This window comes from Eurypyga helias, unplaced genomic scaffold (genome assembly GCF_000690775.1).
Source record: "Eurypyga helias isolate BGI_N326 unplaced genomic scaffold, ASM69077v1 scaffold11921, whole genome shotgun sequence".
Classification (NCBI taxonomy): Eukaryota; Metazoa; Chordata; class Aves; order Eurypygiformes; family Eurypygidae; genus Eurypyga; species Eurypyga helias.
Window position 1 is genome coordinate 32,988 of NW_010230252.1, and position 21,500 is coordinate 54,487.

The 21,500-nt window shown below is 38.8% G+C and overlaps 1 protein-coding gene across 1 annotated transcript in view; it reads right to left on the reverse strand.

Moving 5' to 3' along the window:
- Positions 1 to 1,529: 1,529 nt before the first annotated feature.
- Positions 1,530 to 21,500, reverse strand: part of HMGCLL1 (3-hydroxymethyl-3-methylglutaryl-CoA lyase-like 1) — a 55,398-nt gene continuing 35,427 nt past the window's right edge. Inside the window, exons 7-8 of the mRNA XM_010160675.1 lie at positions 7,189 to 7,314; positions 1,530 to 1,845 (exon numbers count right to left, since the gene is read on the reverse strand). Of these exons, the coding sequence (XP_010158977.1) occupies positions 1,732 to 1,845; positions 7,189 to 7,314 (240 nt within the window). The 3' untranslated portion in view covers positions 1,530 to 1,731. The remainder of the gene's footprint in view (positions 1,846 to 7,188; positions 7,315 to 21,500) is intronic.

Here is a 21,500-nt window from a genome sequence, read left to right on the forward strand (position 1 = left end):
GAAGCATGGGGAAATGAGGCTGAAGCCTCATTTTCTGTGCTGATCCAGCTATGCCTCCAGAGAAGGTCAAGCAAATCAGGGTGTTCACATCTCTAAGCGTACTTGGAAGACTTTTCACTAGATAGGACAGGAAGGGGTGTGTTTTTGTATTGTGGATTGATAGGCAAGGTATTTCCTGCCTCACCTGAACACATTTCTTTGCTTGTTCTTTGACTCTTACCATGAGGAAAGTGAAACTATGTAGTTTATAGTAGTTTTGACTATCATTATGGCATAAACAGGATAGAGGTTTTATACAAATTTATACAGTTTTGAGTTACCTGGCATGCAAAGTTTGACTTTCTTAAGCTGTGCCAATTCCAAACTGCAATACTGGCTAGAAGATCTCAGCAGTTCACTTTTTGGAATTTCAAAGGCAAGCTAAGATTCAGCTGTAACTTGGCAGAGATGAGTTCAGACAAGAATGGTTCAGCCTTTTCCTTCTTTACATGTTATCTTTCACTTTCTTTCATCTTACCTTGTCCAACCTTTCATATTTTGGAGAAAAATGGAGAATGTGGAAAAAGATCATAGTCCAGGGTTTTCGACTTTCATGGTTACAGATTTTCAGAAAACACAGAGAATTACAGAAGGATCCTGCACAAAAAACTAACAACAGTACTGAAGTTTCAGACTGAAAAAATGACAATACGTTCATGGTGCATTTGATCAGTTTATACACGATAAGGCTTTTCTTTGAATTCGTCCAATATTGATCTAAAAATCAAAATGCAGTTCACTGGCCTGTTGCTGAACTAAGACATTGAAAAGTACAATATCACTATCAGTAGAGCACAAAGAAAATTGTGTCTCCTTTTGCATAAGTTACTACAGCAGAATATTATTATCCAGAAAATATCATGACTTATGAGAATGTCAATTCATAAACTGGAATAAAAAATCAAATTGTTCGATGAGATCTTTGACAAAAAATTAGGCCCTTCTACACACTACTGCACTAAATGATGTTTGAAAAACTTGTCGATTTTCAATTGCCTCATATAATTAGATTTTAATACACTTGACAAAAAAAAAACAACCTACAACAAATTTAACATATGTAACAAATAAGGAAATTTGCACTCGATTTGGAGGATCTGGCAGACTGCCATTCACCACAAAGTCTTGGAACAAGATGAAGTCATCTATATACTTAACAGATGTTAAACAAAACAAAAATTAAAAAGTGCTATTTCTAAAAAATTCTTATGGTGAATTCAGATTTGGCTCCATGTTCATAACACAACTGACTTAACAAATGAAAAGTTTGACAAATAAAGATTCAGATAAATAAAACACATAATAGAATGGCCACACACAGTGTAGGTTCTCATAAACTACTGCAAATATTTGTACTGTTCTAAAAGTCATCTTGATTAAAAATTAACTATGTATTTGCTGCTTCTCTCCAGTTTTCCTGAAAAGAACTAAAAATCAATTTCAATGTGGTAAAATGTCTTGGTGTTTATACATTATTAAGCACAGGGTTCTGTACTACAGTCATTTATTTCTTACAAAGCAGACAATTCGTGACACAACAGTACAGTACAATAACTCCTTCCAGAAGAAAAAGTTATATATGGGTTCTATTTTGGCTCTTTGCTGAAATGGTTTTCTTGTATTTGTTTTCTTGATATAAATGTCCTTAGTCAAGGTATATGACAAATATAATTAAGCTGCAATAAAATCCATTTAATTGATAGTTCCAGTATTGAAGGAAGCTTGTGCAACCTTTGAGTTTGTTTTCTTGTTCAAAGCTGTGCAGATGAAGTTTCCAGCTTCCATCACTCTATAAAGATTTGCTCCCTAAAAAAGAAGTCAAAAGTGTTAAGAATAATAAATGCATACGTTGAAAATACTTTAAAACTCCTCCTTTTTTTTCTTCCACAGGTCTAATTTTTGCAAACAAAGGTCCTAATTCACATCATAGGTCAGTAATGGACATCAGCAGAGTTAGAGAGAGGTACACAAAAGTCACAGCTTCCAGTTGTTTGCAAGGCTTTCCCACTTTGAGCGTGATTTCTTATCCTAACAGTAATGAACTGAATACTCCACTAATATCTTTCAAACTTAAAATAATCTGGAATAAAGAACTGGAATAACAACTATAAATTGGAAGAAAAATTCAGTGTCTACCTATGTGCTGTATTTATTATCACCCAACACTAAGAAAGTTCATGCTTATAAGTATCCCATTTGCTGCTCAGGAAAATGGAGGAAACATGCTTTTATTGGCAAATGAGTTCAGGGAAAAACATGATCCTGCATTCTCTTGAAGAAGTTCTTTTCAATGCAAGATAACAATTTACATTGCTAGCACAACAGACAAAAAAAATTGCATCTGTTTGTTCTGTCTGTGCTAAAAAATGTTCCTTGAGTTTTTTAAGTAATGTTATATACCAGTACTGTTTGACTGCTAAAATGGAATCAGACCTCTAATTAAAGAGGAAAAAAATACTTCATTATTTTTCTCCTGGATTACTCATGTACAGTAGAAGTTTTAGAGTTAGATCATATAAGTGATCTAAGCACTTGCTCCAAAAACTGGAATTTAGAAGCCAGTAAAGCTCTTGTAGAAGGGATGTGAAAGGGGACTTTGAGCTACCAATACACTAAGCAGTCACATAAAACCAGGATAAGTGTGTCACTCAGCACTAAAGAGTACAAGATGTATTGCACCAGAAATACACTTTCATAATACTTACAGACTTTGGACTAAAGTTCAGACCAAAACCTAATTTAGATGCTTACTCCGTTAATTAGATCTAGCACTTATTTTCATGTTTTACAGTAAACTTTGCCTTTTACATTCTTGGAATTGGCTAAAAATGTTAATAAGAATAGAAATTACTTCATGGAAATGTACTCAAAAACATTTTTAATTTGAAAAAAAAAAGTGTTTCTAAGTTTCCAATCAGCTCTAGTATTTAGCACCATCTAAAACATATTGTTGAAAAACATCTTTTTATAATTGTCTCATTTTAATACAGTTATAACAAGGGCGATTTCAGCACATTCTGTTTATCCTTTATTGGTCATTATGTAGGCTTTAGTTTGTAGAGTGCTATTTTGCATAATGAAATCTAAAAACTTTTTAGAGCAGCTTGCTTTTTTACCAGGGAGAAATAAATAAGAAACATACCACTACAGACATATTTGGTAGTTAAGACTATGGAAGATGGCAAAATAAAACCCCCAAACTACAGAATATTCACATTTTCAGCACTGTAACACTGTATAATGTGATACATGTTGATAAGAAACATATGTTCACAGTTCACATTCTTTAAATGGAATACAAGCATCTCTGCCTTGTACACCGGCTTTCCTTATGCAAGTGTCATGAACCAAAGAGGGTTACCATGAGGGCACAAACCCAGCATTCATGGCGCGACTCACAGATGGGCATGCAAAAGAGTAGTGACAGGTGTCTTTATGGTTGATGAGTCAAAATAATATGTCTTCTGAAGATATTCAGAAATGTAGTTAAGAGTACGTGGTAACCACCACATATATCCAGAATTATTCCTTGACATCAAGGAATGAAACCATGAAACACAAAGACAAGTATCTCCAATACTATCTATGAACTTGGATAAATGCCTGAAGTCAGAAAAGCTTCTGCCAGAAGGCAAAGTCCTTTAACTCCCATTGACTTCAATTAATCAGTTCTCATTCAGCATTCATAAATACCAAGTCTATTATCTCTCTGAGCTTCCGTTTTGATGTCAGTAATGTGAGGCTAACAGTACTTAGTTGCTTCTCAGAAATGCTCAGTGTTTGCCAAGCACACTGAGGGCATCGTAAGAACAACTACTATTACTGTAATTACATAGGAATTGTATAGAAACTGTTTTTATAGAAAGTACATGTCTCCCTATGAAGTTTCATAAGCATTAATGATCTATGGCATAATTATCTATCCATTACCATCATACAACCAATGAATCTCTTCGTAGATGGGCTCTGCTAGAAATTTTTTTCACATTTAGCCTGCTAGAGATTCATTTCATATGCCACTTTTTGGTTATATGTTCTGAAAAACAGGGGGCCACAGGGGTAGCTTCTGTGAGAAGCTGCCAGAAGCTTCTCCTATGTATGACAGAACCAATGCCAGCCAGCTCCAAGACAGACCTGCTGCTGGCAAAGGCTGAGCCCATCAGCGATGGTGGTAGCACCTCCGGGATAACATACTTAAGAAAGGAAAAAACCAAAATTATACGGTTGGACTGGATGATCTCTAAGGTCTTTTCCAACCTAGTGATTCTATGATTCTATGAAAAACTTGAGAAGAGAAATGGCAGCCTGAGAGAGGGTGATTTGTGAAAGAACACTGCAGACACCCAGGTCAGTGGAGGTGGGGGAGGAGGTGCTCCAGGTGCCAGAGCAGAGATTCCACAGCAGTCCGTGGTGCAGCCCATGGTGAGGCCATCTGTGCCCTGCAGCCATGGAGGGTCATGGGGGAGCAGACACCCATCTGCAGCCCAAGGAAGACCCCATGCTCTCCCGAAGGAGGCTGTTATGTGGAGAGGGGAGCCCAGGCTGGAGCAGGTTTGCTGCAGGACTTGTGACCCCAGGGGGACCCAGACTGGAGCAGGCTGTTCCTGAAGGACTGCACCCTGTGGGAGGGACCCACACTGGAGAAGTTGGTGGAGGACTGTCTCCCATGGGAGGGACTCTGCGCTAGAGCAGGGGAAATGTGTGAGGAGTCCTCTCCTCTGAGGAGGAAGGAGCAGCAGAGACAGCATGTGATGAACTGACCACAATCCCCATTCCCCTGTGCTGCTCAGGCGGAGGACGGAGAGAAATCAGGAGTGAAGTTGAGCTCAGAAAAAAAGGGAGGGGTCAGGGAAAGGTGTGTTAAGATTTGGGTTTAGTTCTCTTTTACTCTGATTTGACTGGTGAGAAATTAAATAAATTTTCCCCAAGATGAGTCTGTTTTGCCCATGACTGTAATTGCTGAGTGATCTCTCCCTGCCTTTATCTTGACCCACGAGCTTTTTGTTGTATTTTCTGTGCCCTGTCCAGCTGAGGAGGACAGTAACGGAGTGGCTCTGGTGGGCATCTGGCATCCAGCTAGGGTCAATCCTCCACAGTGTAGAATGAGCATTATTATTTTGATCTATCTAGTGAATCTGAACTCAAGAATGTACACTTAAATACTGTCCAATACTGTCCACCCTTTGGCTGACACTTTGAGTGACTTCAGCCAACAAAATGAAAGCTTTAGTGCATAGCTGAGAGAAACATCAAAAAGCGTTCCTTGCAAATGGACAGCATTAGTAATTATAACTTCACTTTGTGCTGTTACAAAAAAAGGGACATATTAATAGATTTTTACAATGAATTTACAGAATTGACAAAGGTACCAAACCCAACCAACACTGCAATCACCAAAGGTCATGTAGTAAGGTAGTAATTTTGAGGCTTTGTTTCTCTCATCCAATAAACTACTCTTTTGTTAATGGGCCAGAAAAGGGTCAAGAAGCAAAGCCTTCTGTTTTGCTGTTGCATAATCTAAAACTATTTTTTAAAAAAAGGAGAACTAAATTTTTGATGGTGAGAATCTTATCTCCATGGGATTTGGAATCAACCTTTAAGACAAGCTGGATTCCTGCTTGGACACCAGATTATTAACAGATTAATAAATCTAATCAAGAAGCCTAGAACAAGGTTTTTCATTTAAGCAGGCTATTTTTATTTAATTGACTCCTTTTGCTATGAGTCAGTTGGAAAAATCAATGGGTATTTCATCCAAGGAAAGACTTTTCTGAAAGCCTAAGTCTAGGGTGCACAGCAATGTAAAGTGAAATGCATGATTTCTCTTCCTTATCCAAAGAAGTGTGTTGTTTCAAAAGAATAAACATCTTCTTCATGAAAAAAAAGGTACCTCAAAGCAGGTATAAACACTTCAGAATCCACTCGGACAAAGGACAGTAATGATTAAACCTTTTCTAAACAAGTATCTGACATCTACCCAGAACTCCCTAAAAACATTACAGTGAACTCTGTAAGGTTCTGAGTATGATGTAACAGTGCTCAGGAGATGTACAATTCAGAAACAAGTTCCATGATCCTTTTATATCAAGCAACTCCATTGGCATGCGTGCCATACTGAAGTGCAGCCAACAGGCAAGTAACAAGCTCCCCAGTAACTCAGATCATTGTATTTCAGACATCAGGTTTTTAAATTTCTTTCTGCAGTAGTTTAAATACAAACCACACATGTTGCAGTTTCAGCAGCTCTTCACATGTTCTCCTTTGAGTGTGACTCTCAAATTCTATGTCTAAGTTGCAGGTAAAGTCACTGTATTGCTAGAGTTAGTAACAAACTCATTAGGCCACATTTCCAGAACAGCAATGACTGCAGAAAGACCAAAGAGCACATTCTTTGGAGAAGGTGGCATTACTTAGTTTCCAGGAATACATAATAATTAACATTCCAACCAAGCCAGGGGTACTAAATATGTGCTCTTGAAGTGTGGATGCTCACTGGCAGTGTTCATTAAAGCACAGTTCAGTGCAGATAAGCTGCTTTGCTCTCTCCTCCAAGAATACGGCTCAAAATAAAAATGGCTGTGAAGCCTGCTAGCCAGTTACAGATTTTGTACACTTTTAAAATCTATTAAGTGGATACCTGAGAAATAGCAATGTTCTGTGTTTGGACTCCAAACACCAAAATTTTCTCTACTTTGAAGCCAGAAAAATTGACAATAAATTATATTAATTTGTTACACTATGAACCAAATACAAAACTGTGAAAATAAGGCTGAGGTCCACTCAGTCTTAGCCCTGTAGAGATGATCAGCCTTCTGGGGCAATATCTACAGTAGTGACTTTTTTGTTGTTACTAAGGCAGAGCAATGACTCAAAGCAATTGCAACAGTGCTACTCATAGCTCCAGACAGGGAGAGGGGGGTTGTTCAAATTCCTGTCAATACACACACCAGTTCTACTCTTAACTGCTAGCAAAGGCAACATCATTCATATTATGTGTCAAGCCATGTTAAAGCACGGAGTTTGCAAAAACTATTTGCTCCCAATTTTTTATTGTACAGCAAAAGTAATTGTCAGGTATATGTAGCACATTTTCTAGAAAAATATTTTTGTTTTCCTTAAAGTCTTACTTAGAAAGTAAAAATATCTTACTGTATTGATCCCCAGACCATTAAGCATGTATATCACATCCTCTGTGGCTACATTTCCAGTAGCCCCTTTTGCATAGGGACAACCACCCAGTCCTGCAACCGATGAATCCACTACAGCAACTCCCATCTGTAAGATAACAACACAAAAATGCAACATCAGCACAGCGTATTATTTATAATTATTCATAAATAGCAGGCTATGCATGTTAGTTACCATGGGTAAAATACACATTTCTCCACAAATGGATGAGTTTCTCAGAGGAAATTCCTTATAACAGCATTAGTTTTGACATCTTTATAAGGTAAGACTCTTCAAACACAGGATGTTGAACAGAGAACTAACGGTCCATTACATGTGATTTTGGCAGATGAGATGGTTGCTGGTTTAGAGCCAAACAAAGCCAAACGCCTTTTCTCTCTTTATCTCTCTACATGGTTTTAAGTAGCCTGCATCTATTCCTGCAAAGGCTTACATACAACCAAATACAACAAATGTATTTATTCAAATGTGCAATTTTAAGGATATGTGTAAGACTTTGCAAGTTGGAATCTTAATATTTGCATTGGATTAGTCATCCAAAAGATTTTGGGACATCTACCCTCTAAATGTGTTTTGTATTAATGGCTACTCTTTCACAAAGAACTTTTCTCCTAGCATTTTCACTCTTCTCATTTTCTTTTTTTTCCCTCTTTGTTAGAGATCATGAAACCACCATGTAAATAACATTTTGTTCTTGCTTTAGAGGAAGACTACAAGGTACTTTCACCCAAATTGAACACCACAATGTAAGAAAGTGTTAAATTACGGCAGATCTGTTAAAGAGTTCATAAGTTTATATCAACTGGAAATAACCACTTAAAAAACTTTATCCTATGAGTCTAACCCACCATTTGTCATATTCACCAGTACAAAAGACAACACAACCGCCAAAACAGCAAATTTCACACCCTGCCACAGTCCTGAAGCAGCATTCAACAGCCTAATTTATAACATGCTGGGAATAGTTGAATAGCTTGGATATTATGGAAGTTCTCCATAGATATAGGTTCCAATCTTTGAATATTATTTAAATGTGCACGTGATGCACGTTGATAAGTTTTCTCATTTAAATTAAGACTTAAAAAAAATAGCCAGTTGTCAGAAATTCATAATCCTCTGATTTTTATTTTCTTCCTACTGGTCCTTCTCTCTCCTGATCCCCTCTCAGCATATTCATGAAAAAGAATAGTAAACCTGTTACCAACTCTGCCTAATGTATAATATTAAATTTCCTATGGAATAAAGCCTTCCCTGGGATATTGGTCAGGGAGGAAAAGGAACTGAGTCTGTGATTTAAATTGACTTGTTTAGTAAGATCTTTCACCTTCTTCTTTCTGTGATTAGATTTTAAAATAAAGCTGAAATTGGGAAGCTTTTTTTTCTGTTTTATTATGGTGGATATGTGATCCAGGACACTGGATCTCCTTTGTTAGCAAAACCTCTTCAGACTTCCCACTGAAGAAGATTAGATGCCTTTGGAAGCATTTAGGCTCTAGAGATAATCAGAGGCAGGCAATGATACTAGGCAGAGAGGTCGTCAGATCTTCAAAGACACCAGCTTCTGTCTACCTTAAGGACACCAGAGGGTTCTCCTCCCTGTAGGGCTAATTTAGGCAGACGTACACCAGAAGTTTAGCAGTCAGGCAGACGGAATCAGCATGCAATCACAGCTCAAATTCAGGACAGGAGTTCCTATGCACAGGTAAGTTTTCCATATTCCAACTTTGACTTTGGGTCCAGAGAGATTCAGAGGTTAAACCATGCCTGTTACATTTGCAAGTCAGTATGTTCAGCTTAGAGGCCTGACTGCACAACGAGCTGATTTCTGTTGCTTTTCTTCTGAGGGACTTACCTGTCCCTGTGGGCTAGGCTGGGAGCCCGAGCTTCTCCTTCACAGTCAGGAATACAGCCAGCTGGTGAGGTAGGCAAAAGATGATGTCCTGCGTGTTGCAGTTGCTAAGTTCCCTTTCAGGATATACCCATAAGTGGTTTTTTTCAGTCCTGAAATAAACCTTCCTAACATTTTGTTGTATTTGTTTCTGTTTTTAACAGTGCTTGCCATTGTATTATCATTGGTCTTACAGGCTCTTTGAAGTTCCAACATTTCTGGAAGGCAATAATAAAGAATAATCCAATGAAGTATTGTCCCAGGTCCTACTTTCAGGCAGGAAACAATATCTTGAGCTAGGTAGCTGCTCAAAACCTGTAATAAAGACCTCAAAGGAGCCGAGATGCATAACTGTGACAGGCAAAACAGTACTGTTTAATATTGCTCACACAATGAGACCCTCTAAGAAGGGATATTGTACTTTAAAGTACACTAATCTGTGAATTATGGAGTGAATCACCGAAGTACATGTTTCACATTTCAGTCACTTGTCACACACTTTGTTTGTGTAACCCACCGGTCAGAAAACGTGTTATACAACACATCTGTGTCCAATATGCAAAGGATATGCATTTATGACAGCTTTCAACTGGAAATTCTGTCTCTTTTTGCACTAGCTGCTAAGATTCATACATTTTCTCTGGAAGTCATTGCTTCAAGCTCCACAGTGGCAGCTGTTGGGCTTGCAAGTGTCCCTGCAGAAACACACCTAAGGCCTCTTAGTGGAAAGACTCAGGGTATGGAGAAGGGCTGGGGGAGAGAAAAGGGAGACTAACATTTAGAAGCGCTGGTATGATACAAACATGCATATCATTACCATGCCTGTTCTTTCAGGATGATTGTAAGGTTTCCATCAGAAATGACTGTTCCAGGGATGAAAAGGTAGAAGAAGGTGTCCTACATGGAGTTTCCTGCCAGCTGTGAGGTTAAGTCATAACTGCTAGAGCATTCATCTAGATATACTTATTTTCAGTAACTTTTACATGGGGATCAAAGTTATAGGCAAATTATATGCTGAGATACATCACAGCTGTTAAACTCCCAAGGAAGATCAACAGACCCAGAAACTGATTTAGTTGCAGTCACTTTCTATCCCCAGTGAATTATTTCATGAAATACTTGTCTTTGTGCAAAAATGAGAAAAATATCAACTAAGTTGCATTTGGTGACAAAGTGTCACCTGTGGTCACAGCTTTACACTGGTAACACCCTTGGTATGGCAGCTTTCATCCTAGTACAGGACACTTAAACCATTACTTCCCAGAATCAGTGTATGAACATGTTTATGTCTCTATAATAGTATCTGCATCAGGATGGATTTGCCATTTTAACATTCAGCCAGTTGTAGACAAGGTCTTGAGATGGTGTATATAACACAGCAGCTCTGACTGACCTCCAAATCTGACATGCCTTCAAACCAGTGCTCTTAATATGCAATGAGTGGGTATCTGCCTTTAAGACGCACTGTCCTTTGAAGTTCTCTTCACAACACTTCCGATAAGATGTCTACTGTAACATACTGCTATTTCAGCAGCAGGCTCAGGTGCATCTGTCTGCTCTTCCATGTGGTATGGGCAAATAGAATGTGTTTTCTTGATTCGTGTGCAGAATCACTGCAGTTCATCTCCAGTGTGGCCCCATTCAAAAAGTCCTTAAATAATCCATAGTCCAAGCTCCATTCTAACAGTGCTAAAAACAGATGTTGGAAAAAATCCTTCAGCAGCACTACTAACTAATTTGGAGGTTAATATTACAGCCCAGCCTGTCCAAGCACAGAGTCTGAAATAGCACCTAATAAATAATTTCTCTGCAAGTTTGAGCAGCTATGAAGCTGGTTTGCTTTTGCAGCCATTAAAAGCATGAGGGGCTCTAAAAGAAAAGCTAAAAATTGACATAACATTTAAAACAAGGCCTCTTCCTTAATCACATGTCCAATATTTGTCAGGCTTTTAAAGGAGATAATGAGTTTCAATCCTTTCAACAATCTGAGCCTGGAAAACATTCACTGTCAATACGAGATCTTTAAAAAGCCCACAGTTTCGTTGTTACTGCCCGACAGGCACTAAGTTGTGCTGAGATTCATGAGAAGTTGCACTGCAGCTATTTCATAGGATATGGCCTAGACAAGCACTCAGTGAGCTGCTTATGTATGAACGTGTGTGTGGGTGAACAATGGCTTGGCTTCCAGGACAACTTCAGTGCTCCAATCTTTTTCGACATTTGCGGAGCTTTGATAATCACTAAATTCCTGACAGTGGTTCCTGAACATGTTCCAAACTTTAGCTTTGGCTAGCTTTAGCTTAACTCTCTAGAGAAGGCAGAAGACTTTTTGCTCCTGTCCCATGCTAACTTTGTAATTCCCTAACGAGAGAGCAAGGAATTAAATTCATCACCTTTGTCAAACAGCCAGTTTTAACAGGAAACCATTATTGCTGGTGAATAATAAATGCTTCATGCTTCTCAGTTTGCTTTACTACCTCCCCATAATTTCTTGTTGGGACGGTCAGTCTCCTTCCTTACTGATCTTTAAACCTGGCTTTGTCTGACAGAAAATTAACTTTTCCCTTCCCTTAAAAATGGCAAGATCAGCATCAGTAATTCCAAGGATGCATGAGGTATGAACCAGAAACTATAGGCCAGGTGTCTCATAAATTTGGGGTTTTTTAAATGGTGTGATTTTGAAACCACAATATCAAGGATCCCAGATATGCATGAAATAGGTATTAAATAAGAGAAGATTTGTTGTCCCAGAAAGTTTAGGGGCCACAGCATTGTAAAGTTCAGTGCCACAGTACCTTAAAGATAGGCGCACATACATATGACAAAATATCAGTATATTAGTTGAGCATTTGTTCAAGGAAGGGAGGAAGAATTAAAAGGAGGACCTACACGTGTTAAATCAGACTGTCCACACTGAAAGCAGCACCAGACTAATACTTCCAAATGTTACATCCTGCCTAGCTGGCACTCTTGGCGTGGTGTGGTACTATTGTGTCCCTCTGGCATCAGTCTGCTACCCACCACTACTTGGTGTGCCATCAGGGAAAACTCCTTCCCCTACAGAGATATAGATAACCATAGAAATAACTACGCCAGCAGCGCTTTGTAAAGTGGCTGTGCCCACAGAGACCCTCCTGCGAGTTGTATTATCAAGTTGTCTAAAATTAAGGCTTGCCACTCCCCTTTATTTCAATGAGGCAACTGCACATAAATAAATATTATTTCATTATTTGAGCAATTAGAAGAATGTATTTCTACATACAAGGCATGAAAATGGGACAATACCTTTCTGTGGAAAACCCTGAAAGTTAACTACGTTTCTTTCTTATTTCTTTTTCTCTCTGGTCTTGCTATAGATTAATGCATCACAAAAGAAAAAGCTACTTTTCAGAGTAAACTCCATCACTACTGACCACAGGGTGTCACTGTTACATTAAAATCTATAATTTCCCGGTTCATTTAGTTAGAAAATTAATACATTCAGGAAAAAAAAAAAATCCTTGCCTTCTGAAACATATTGAGATGCAAGCAATTTGTGGGCAGACATGCTGCATAAAATAGGTTAATACAGCATTCCTTTAACTTATTGCACACATCTTTTCATATTGCTACTGACACATTTATTATAAGCAAAGCTGGCAATGACATCTAGAGTTAAAGTTCCCTAACACTTTCCATCATAAAGCCCTACTTTCAGTTGTTTATTACTTTGTCAGCCTTTAACTGCTGGATCTTATGTTTTCCATGCCTTGTCTCTGCCTCAGGCTGGATTGTTTTGGAAAGTTTTAGTGAAAAATGGGGTTGGCCACTTCCGAGAACAAGTTTTGGGGAAGAAAAATGCTTTGTTATGCTAATATTCAATAATTCTAACACAAGCTTCTTGGAGATATTCTTGTAGCTTTGCACTCTCAAATTTGGCACAGGAGAAATACTGATTTTTACAAGCTTAGGAAAGTTCCACCTCATTGTCAGAAACTGGTTAGCCTGGTAGGTAAAATGCTGGAGGGTGAAGAGAGCAGCAGCTGACCACTTCCGCTTAAACTCAACAAAGAATTGTGAAGTAATTTCTTTGAAACTCAGTTGGAAAATCTGTCTCTCTGGCTGACAGTGCATCACCTGCACAGAAAGCCTCTCACCACCAGGCTCGAGCAGCTCAGATCTGTGCTGTGGAACCAGTTATTCGGAGAACGTTCATGGATGTGTAGGAGGAATCGATGCCATTAAATGGAGACTGGCTTTGAGATTTTGAAAAGCTTAGTCCTAATCGAAATCCTACATCATAACAAAGTTAATACTGGGAACCAGAAGTCCACAGATCACTTTTACAGTTGCCTATGTAGGCATCTTTTTCTCCCTTTTTGAATATATGCATTCATTTTTATTTACAAGACACTTGCGTTTGCTAATTTGGGGTTGTACACAATTCGGGCTGCTCCCTTGCTATGGGTGACAAAACCTGCAGGGGGAGCAGGAGACACACTTCAAGGCCTTGTCTAAACACATGAAGATGCGATGACCATGGGAACACGGAGCGACTTTCCAGCCTCCCTTCCTTCCCTTCCCAAGCAACACAGGGCATTGCCAAATCTCCCCGTTCAGCTGCTGCTGGTCTGGAGTAAGTACTCATTGCCCCAGCTGCTCTTCAGCAGAAGTTGCTGCTCTCAAATAAACCTCCAGTGGTTTAACAGTCTGTCTGCTTGCTATGTGCTGCAAAATGATCTGATCTAAAAATGTGGGCTGGTGGCTTCATAGATTTAAGTCTCGACACAGTCAGAAGACCAGTTAAAAAGGTAGAGCAGAGAAGATGATAATCTTGGGACATGAAAGGGGAACTAGGGAGGAAAGGCAAAGGGCAGCTTTGCAGAAGGCAGGGAGGGAACCATCTAGTCCAGGGATGCAACAACTGCACCAGGTTGTCTGCGCCTTACATGCAGGGAGGTGACAACCAGATTTTTGTCACAATCTATATGCCAGTGTAAATGAATAAGAACAAACCTGAAAATAAACGGAGAGGTTTAAATGGACAGGGAAGACAAAATGATTACTTGATGGTAAAGTTACTGAGGGTTGCTCTGGGAGAGGAAAATCTTGCTGTGACTAGAGAAAGCATGTTAGGAACTGCTGACACTGGAGATCCAATGAAGAAAAAACATCCACTCACTTTGCAAGGGATAGCTCACAGAGGATAAGTGGAGTAGAGACGTACCCACTGAAGTAAAATGCCTGAATTATCGTAAGGGCTGGATTATGGACATGAGCTGAGAATGGGTTGAATGAAGGATGGAACCACAGGTAAAAATCAATGTTTGCTAGGCAGACTGCAGGGAGCACACTTCACTGTGAGTTACAATATTGAAAAGGACAGAGTGTTACTATGGAGAATTGGGGAAAAGCACTGTAATTAGGCACATGGCAAACATGGAACATGTGAATCCATCAATGAAAATGGCAAATCTGACCCAAGCATCACAATATCTGAAAAGGTTACTTTTTCCTGACATTCAGGGAACATATAACATAGATCATCTATCTCAGGTACACGTTTCTATTGGCATTTATACCCTATAAAGAAATAACAAGTTATTTTGATATTGTTCAGTCTTGCTTAGCTTCTGCCAACTCTCGACCCTTCTAGTTGCTGGAAGACCAGGTTAATTGACTCTGTGGCTTAAACTGGGCAGCCAACTGCTCCTGGACGTCTAATTTCCCCCACTTTGTATAAACAGAATGTTTTTAGCATGGTGCACCAAGTGGCAGAGGACACTAGCTGGTACCAATGTGAGCAAACACAATAGGTGGGTGGCAAAAAGCATCTATTTTTATAAAATAAATTTCTAGCAGTGATAGCTGGGAAAGCAGAGCAGAACTACTTCATTCCATGGTAGTACTGTGGTATGTCAGCATCAGGGTATCTATAGGAATGAAATGGTAACAGCATTTAAAATCCCATCTGACTTTAATTCAGCCAGAGCCCTCACACAGCAGCACCTGACTCCCCTAGAGGCAGGAACATCACCCACCCACAAAAACCACTTTGTTATGACTTTCATTCCCCATATTATCTCTGAAATCACACTCATCTGCCACCCAGTCAGCAAAAATGGGGACCTCCCGCACATCCTCAGGGTTCATCTCCATATGTGCTGTGGAGTCCTACAGAAGTATCAGGTCCCTGTCTGGGGCTGATCACTGATACAACATGTGTGGTCTCCACAGACTGAAAAACACCTCTGACTCCTTGGCGTGGTAGCTGGGGAAGCTCGATGGACTCACACTGGTGGAGAGGACTCCAGAATGACATCAGGAATTCTAGTGGGGTCTTCAGGGGTCTGAAAATGTATGCTGTCAGCCTCTTCTCTGCCTTCCTCTATGTAGCTAAGATTGATGCCTGTTAGTTCTAGCACAAGGACATTTTCTTCCACAACTAATTCAGCTTCACCCAGTGCTTCCCATCTCAACTGCATGAGCTTCCACAGTAAAAAGACCCTTTTCAGATTTTAGTGACTTTTACTATTGCTCCCACTCACACCGTGACAACTAGACCTACATTTGTTTCTTCTGGATGTGGTGATATACAAAGCGAGGCAGCAGTTGGTAAATATCCTTCAGTCCAAACCTCCCTTGTCTCTGCCACACAGCAGAGCCTCTGCTGAAGGTTTCGGCTATTATCCCAAACATGATGGCAGTAACAACATATTAAATGATCTGTGGCATGTTACAATTTAAAGTAGATGACTACTCCTACCTCATGCTTCCAAGGCTTTTCCTCTGATGTCAGTACCTATGCTTTCCAGAAAGTTGCTCAGGTTACTGTGCTAACTATTATAACATCTTCCTTCCCATTTCACCTATTCAGGAGGAATCAAGCTAGCTAGAGTCAAACTTCTGTCCATCCCCCACCCCCCAGTAACCATCCCAGAAAGATTTAGCTGACTTAGAAATGGAGCTGATTCAGCCATGGAGCTAAAAAAACCTCACATGCATCCAAACACAAATATGTCCAATAATCTAGCTGTGGTACTATCATATCTGGGGGTCAAGTTTTTTCTTCACCTTCCTTCTAAATAAATTTCCTAACTACTGGGTAATGTGGGACACCCAGGCAGTGAACCACAAAACTCCTGCCTATGGCTTTTCCTCCTTTAACATCCAAACTGTGCTTACCAAACACATGGCAACATCTAAATGGAAGATCCTATGAAGCTTAACGGCTACTTCAGAAACACCAGGACAGTGGTGGGTTCATGCACATCCCTGAGAAACCTAGTCCCTCCCAAACTTCATATTTGCACCTCCCCTTTTCAATCAGATTTTGCTGCACTTTCAGTCTCATTATGCAACAGCAGATTAAAAACCCTAGCAGCACAGTTCAACGTCTTAGAGAAGTTTGATATTTTATACAGACTCCTCAACACTTCAGAAACACCAGGACAGTGGTGGGTTCATGCACATCCCTGAGAAACCTAGTCCCTCCCAAACTTCATATTTGCACCTCCCCTTTTCAATCAGATTTTGCTGCACTTTCAGTCTCATTATGCAACAGCAGATTAAAAACCCTAGCAGCACAGTTCAACGTCTTAGAGAAGTTTGATATTTTATACAGACTCCTCAACTCTATAAAATTGGATTGGACTAATTCTTACTTTACTGAAATAATTATTCACTTGGAGCTTGCTTGAGCAAGGGCACAGACTTCAAGACTGTATCATTTGTAGTAGTGGTGGTAGTTCTAACCTGCAGTTAGAGTTCAAAGATTTGACTCCTCTTGGAGATCCCAATAACATTCTATGAAATATCAGAATTTATTAATAAGAGGGCATAAAGAAAAGGACCTGATTGTATCAGAGAACAAAAGTCTCTGATATATTAACATGCACTACATATAAAAATACATACAATATATGCTTCATACTTATGATACATAGTATATGCTCATAGCAGTTATTTTCTAATGTGAGAGATTCCTCTTCTTGTAATTTCTGGAGATATCTCTCATGACGGAAATGAAGAATTATACACCCTATCTCAAGCTGAACAGATGTATATCTCCATCATTCACTATTACTCCATATTAGATTTGAAGTCCTGGCCAAAAATAATTTGTACAGTTAATGCTATTAAATAAAGAGCTGTATTTTTTACTCATGCATAACTACTATTCTGAATGTCTCTCAATTCTATTTTCATAATCCCCTGAGTGAAACACCACTTTATTCTATTTTAGTACGTAGGATGTAAGGAAGTTAGAGATTCTGCTCCCTGATACTCATTGACAAAACATACTCAGCATAGAGAAAAGTAGACTGCCAAGACGTATGGTAAACTACCCTTAAAAAAAACCCATCTCCTGGCATTTATTACATCATCTGGGTTACACAGGTGTATATCCATCTTCTCCCATATTTGAAAAGTAAGAAATGCATTCTCCATACAAATGTCTAACTTATTTACAGCTAGATCTGGAGACAATATTTATCATCACAAAGTATAAAGCCAAATGTCCTTTTTCTTCAGGAGCACCAAAGATTAGCAGATTAGAATGTTTTCCACATGTCCATTTTACTGTCAAGAGAATATTAAAGAAGTTTTCCAGCTTCCGCAGCTCAGCCAGATGTCAATGGATCCCACAGTGAAGCAAAATTGGCAGAGTAGCCTTCTCATGACCCCGGCATTGTTTTATCAAGGATCAGTTTAAAAGTATAAAGGGCTATTTCTTGCTGAGATCTGTAATGTTTTTCAGCCCTTTTCCCCTGCAATTACACAAAAGTGCTGACTTTGTTGAACTACTGATATGCAGTAGTATTTCTTATGACTTCTCTCACACTGTGCTGTAATTGCTGTTTGTGTTGGCACAAGAAAAGTACCACGTCTTGTTTCCACTGTACATTTCCGGACTCTGGTTTCAGTAACATCAGGGTAGGATATTGTATGGGGCACATGTTTTGTTGTGTAAACATTAACTGGTAATTTACTCTGTCAATCTCCACAGTATGGCCTCTAATTACCAGAGGTTGAGGGGCTTCAGATGGAAATTTTATAGAATATTTACAGTTGTTATACTGCATCTTTTTTTCTTAACTGGTGTCTGTGTTCTGAAAATCATTGCAAGGGAAAAAAAATACATCAAAAACCATAAAACAAAACCCAACAACAAAACCAAATGTATTCATTCTTGTACACCTCATTCTCTAGAGGAACTAAAGAATAATCTCCCAATTAGTTAAGCAAAAGTTATGGCAATATTGCAGTAGACATTAAAGTACAATAAAGTATTTGATATTTCAGTTTTCTTTCAATTAGATTATTCCCTTTGTACATTTTGTAACAAAAGATAGTATATTATATCTATCAGTACTTTTTTCTTAAAATTCATTCTCACTAAATAGTCCCTGAACTCGCAAACCACTATGCACATGCTTAATTTGATTCAAGACTCAGACAAATGTATTTAACAAATGGGGCCACTAAGGTCTTGCTGGAAAATATAGCATCTACAGCAAAGATTGAGAACCAAGGAGCAGCTCTGGAATATATGTTTTATTCATCCATCTATGTAATTTCAAGGAAGTAGAACTTTACATTTTGTGCTAAAATATAATGTGCTGAGTAGAATTCCAGGATGGGATTAACATTTAATCATTAGAGTAACGTGACCGAAGAAGATACAGTCAAACAGGGCATCTTTCTGGACACCAAAGGCCGAGTGAAAATTTATTTCAAATAAAGTTTTCACCACGATTTTCATCATAATGCAGGAAACTTTAAAAAAAAAAAAGTGTGACAGTTTCTCAGCTTCTACTATTCCATTATAACCTGATTACTTTTGTAATATTCATCACATTACAATACCTTATTACACTACAATATCTCCAAAAGAATCTTCCCTTCCAATACACTGACTAATTAAGCGGTAGCATTAAGATGGGGAGCCAAAAATGTGATGTGTCTTGCAATTTTTTTTCCCTTATTCTGATTAAAGTTCCTAAGACAGTTGCAGATTTGCTCATCCAACGCATCTGCCAACAGTAAAGCCAAAACACTGCTTTTGTTTAAAAAGGCATTCAAATCAGCATCTTATCTTTTGCTATAGATGCACATTATATTGCCCTGCTAAGTCTACTTTTATTGTGTTCAGTTTATTCTTTGTGATCAGTTTATTCTTATAGGAAAAGTACTACATCAAATTAAAAAATCTTCCTATTATTGTAACTCTTTAGTGCAAGCAAAATCAGTTACGAACATAGATAAGAGAAAAATCTTTCTTTCTATAATTTATGTTATATATTTGAAAGGACTCTGTGTTAAGCAAATCACATAATTTCCTTCCGACAATCTGTCACCATACAGCACTTGCACTAAGCAACAAAGGATAAAAAAATTAAATAAGCAGGAAAATATGCAAGCTGGCAAAAATTATGAACTGTTTAAAACTATCATTTTGTCTTTCAAAATGATCAAATAGTTTTTATTTCTGAAAGCCTGGCTGTTTCAATTTGTACTGCAATATTTCAAATGAAAAAAAAAGACAAATGAATTGACTCAGGAGAAGGGTTTAGTGTTGCTTCTGCACAGCAGAGAAAGAAAAGATGATTGTCATACTTTTAAGTACAGCGTCAGCTGTGGTTTCTGTCTTAACGGAAGAGTCATCTTCGACTTATTTCACTTATGCAAATGGTCACTTGTTCTCATACGGCTACAGAGATCCACCCAACACACTCATTCAGCTTGCAGGAACTTCAGCCTGTCTGATCACAGTTATCTCTGGATTTTCTGCACTTTAACTTAGGACACCCTGTGAGCTTGTTTAAAGCCACCTGATGTATCTCAACAATAGGAAGTAACTCTCCCTCCTTCACTGTTTGCTGGAGGATAACAAAATTGGTTCTGAGGAGCCATAAATATGCAAGAATGGCCCGGGGTTTAGTTCCACCCCCTCAGCACAGCTGCCTGTAGAGCTGCCCAAAAAGGAAGGAAGCATCATCCTGTAAACACTGCACTTCCCTACTGGAGACATTGGGATTTGTGTTTTCCCAGGACTGTTCCTGCCATGACAAGCTTTTCTGACCCTTGCTTGGGTCTGAAAGTCAGGTTCCATGCATCACCCTCTTTTTCAGGCAGAAACTAGAATAGACCCACAAATAACAAAAGGTAAAGAAAAGAAACAATCATTTCCAAGTGGGAAGCACTGTATGGATTCTGTCCTTATTTTACACTTACTGTTAAATTTTAAGAAAAATTACTTCAGGGTAAAAAGGGAGGGGGAGTCATTTCCACCAAGTAGAAAAATACACATGTCTAAAAGCCATTTTTCTTCTTCTAGCTGATGTATACAGAGTCACAGCCTGATTAAACTGCAATATGATTATAGGGAAAATTTCTAAAAACTCATATAGAAATAATTTCTTTTCAATGTACCATGAACACTGAATGAGGAATTACACATCTCAATCACCAGGAACAAATAGGTGGTCTAATGAACATAAACCTAGTATTCATCTAGAACATGATTTAGATGACTTTTTAAAATACAGATATTGATTTTTGTGGTGTATTTAAATTAGAAATTTAATTTACATTGGCATGTTAGCCTTGTCAGTTACAAAGATTGCCCATCATCTTCCATATTCAGATCCTACGGCATGCTGCTTAGAGCTCTGCCAATCTTTTACTAAACAAGCCAATATCCTGTGGGGCGGATATCTGCCCTGAACTGCAGTGCTCTGGAAAAACTTAACCAAAATAGTTCAGCTTCTCAGACCGACCTTAAATACACACTTAAATACATCATGCTAGTAAATAGTGACAGATTTCTCAAATTCTCCTGCTCCCATGCCTTGATTCAAAGATGTGTAATCCCACCTTAGCCATAGAGGTGTATGCAGTGTACAGATGTTTAAAGAACACCTATGACAGCAGTGAAATCCCCAGGGAGTCCATCAGCACACTCAGCGCTGATCAGAACCTCTGAAGTCCCAGCTCTGGAGCCATCCTTAAATGGCCACTAGGAACGACAGCAAAAATCTTTCTTTTGCGCTGTTAATAGACAGGAACGTGTTCTCTTTTGCGGCTATATATATGACCAGTAAGCTAAATGGTGTCAGGACTGGAACTCAATTGTCCTGTGTGTAACTCTTGCTATAGCCCCTGGCACAGCTTTGGCCACCAAACAATTTCTGGCACAGACTGGGAACTAGCACCAGTTAGGAATCATTCATAGTTGGCAGTCTGGAAGTGCTGACCTGACCAAGAATTTGATTTTGTGGAGGCAAGTTTCTCATATCAATCGGCCTTAGTGCCAGAGAGGTCCAGGAGGTAGTGAAACTGGGAACACTTTAAAGGAGTGATAGAGCAACTGTAGGAATGTAAAATCTATTCAGACATGCAA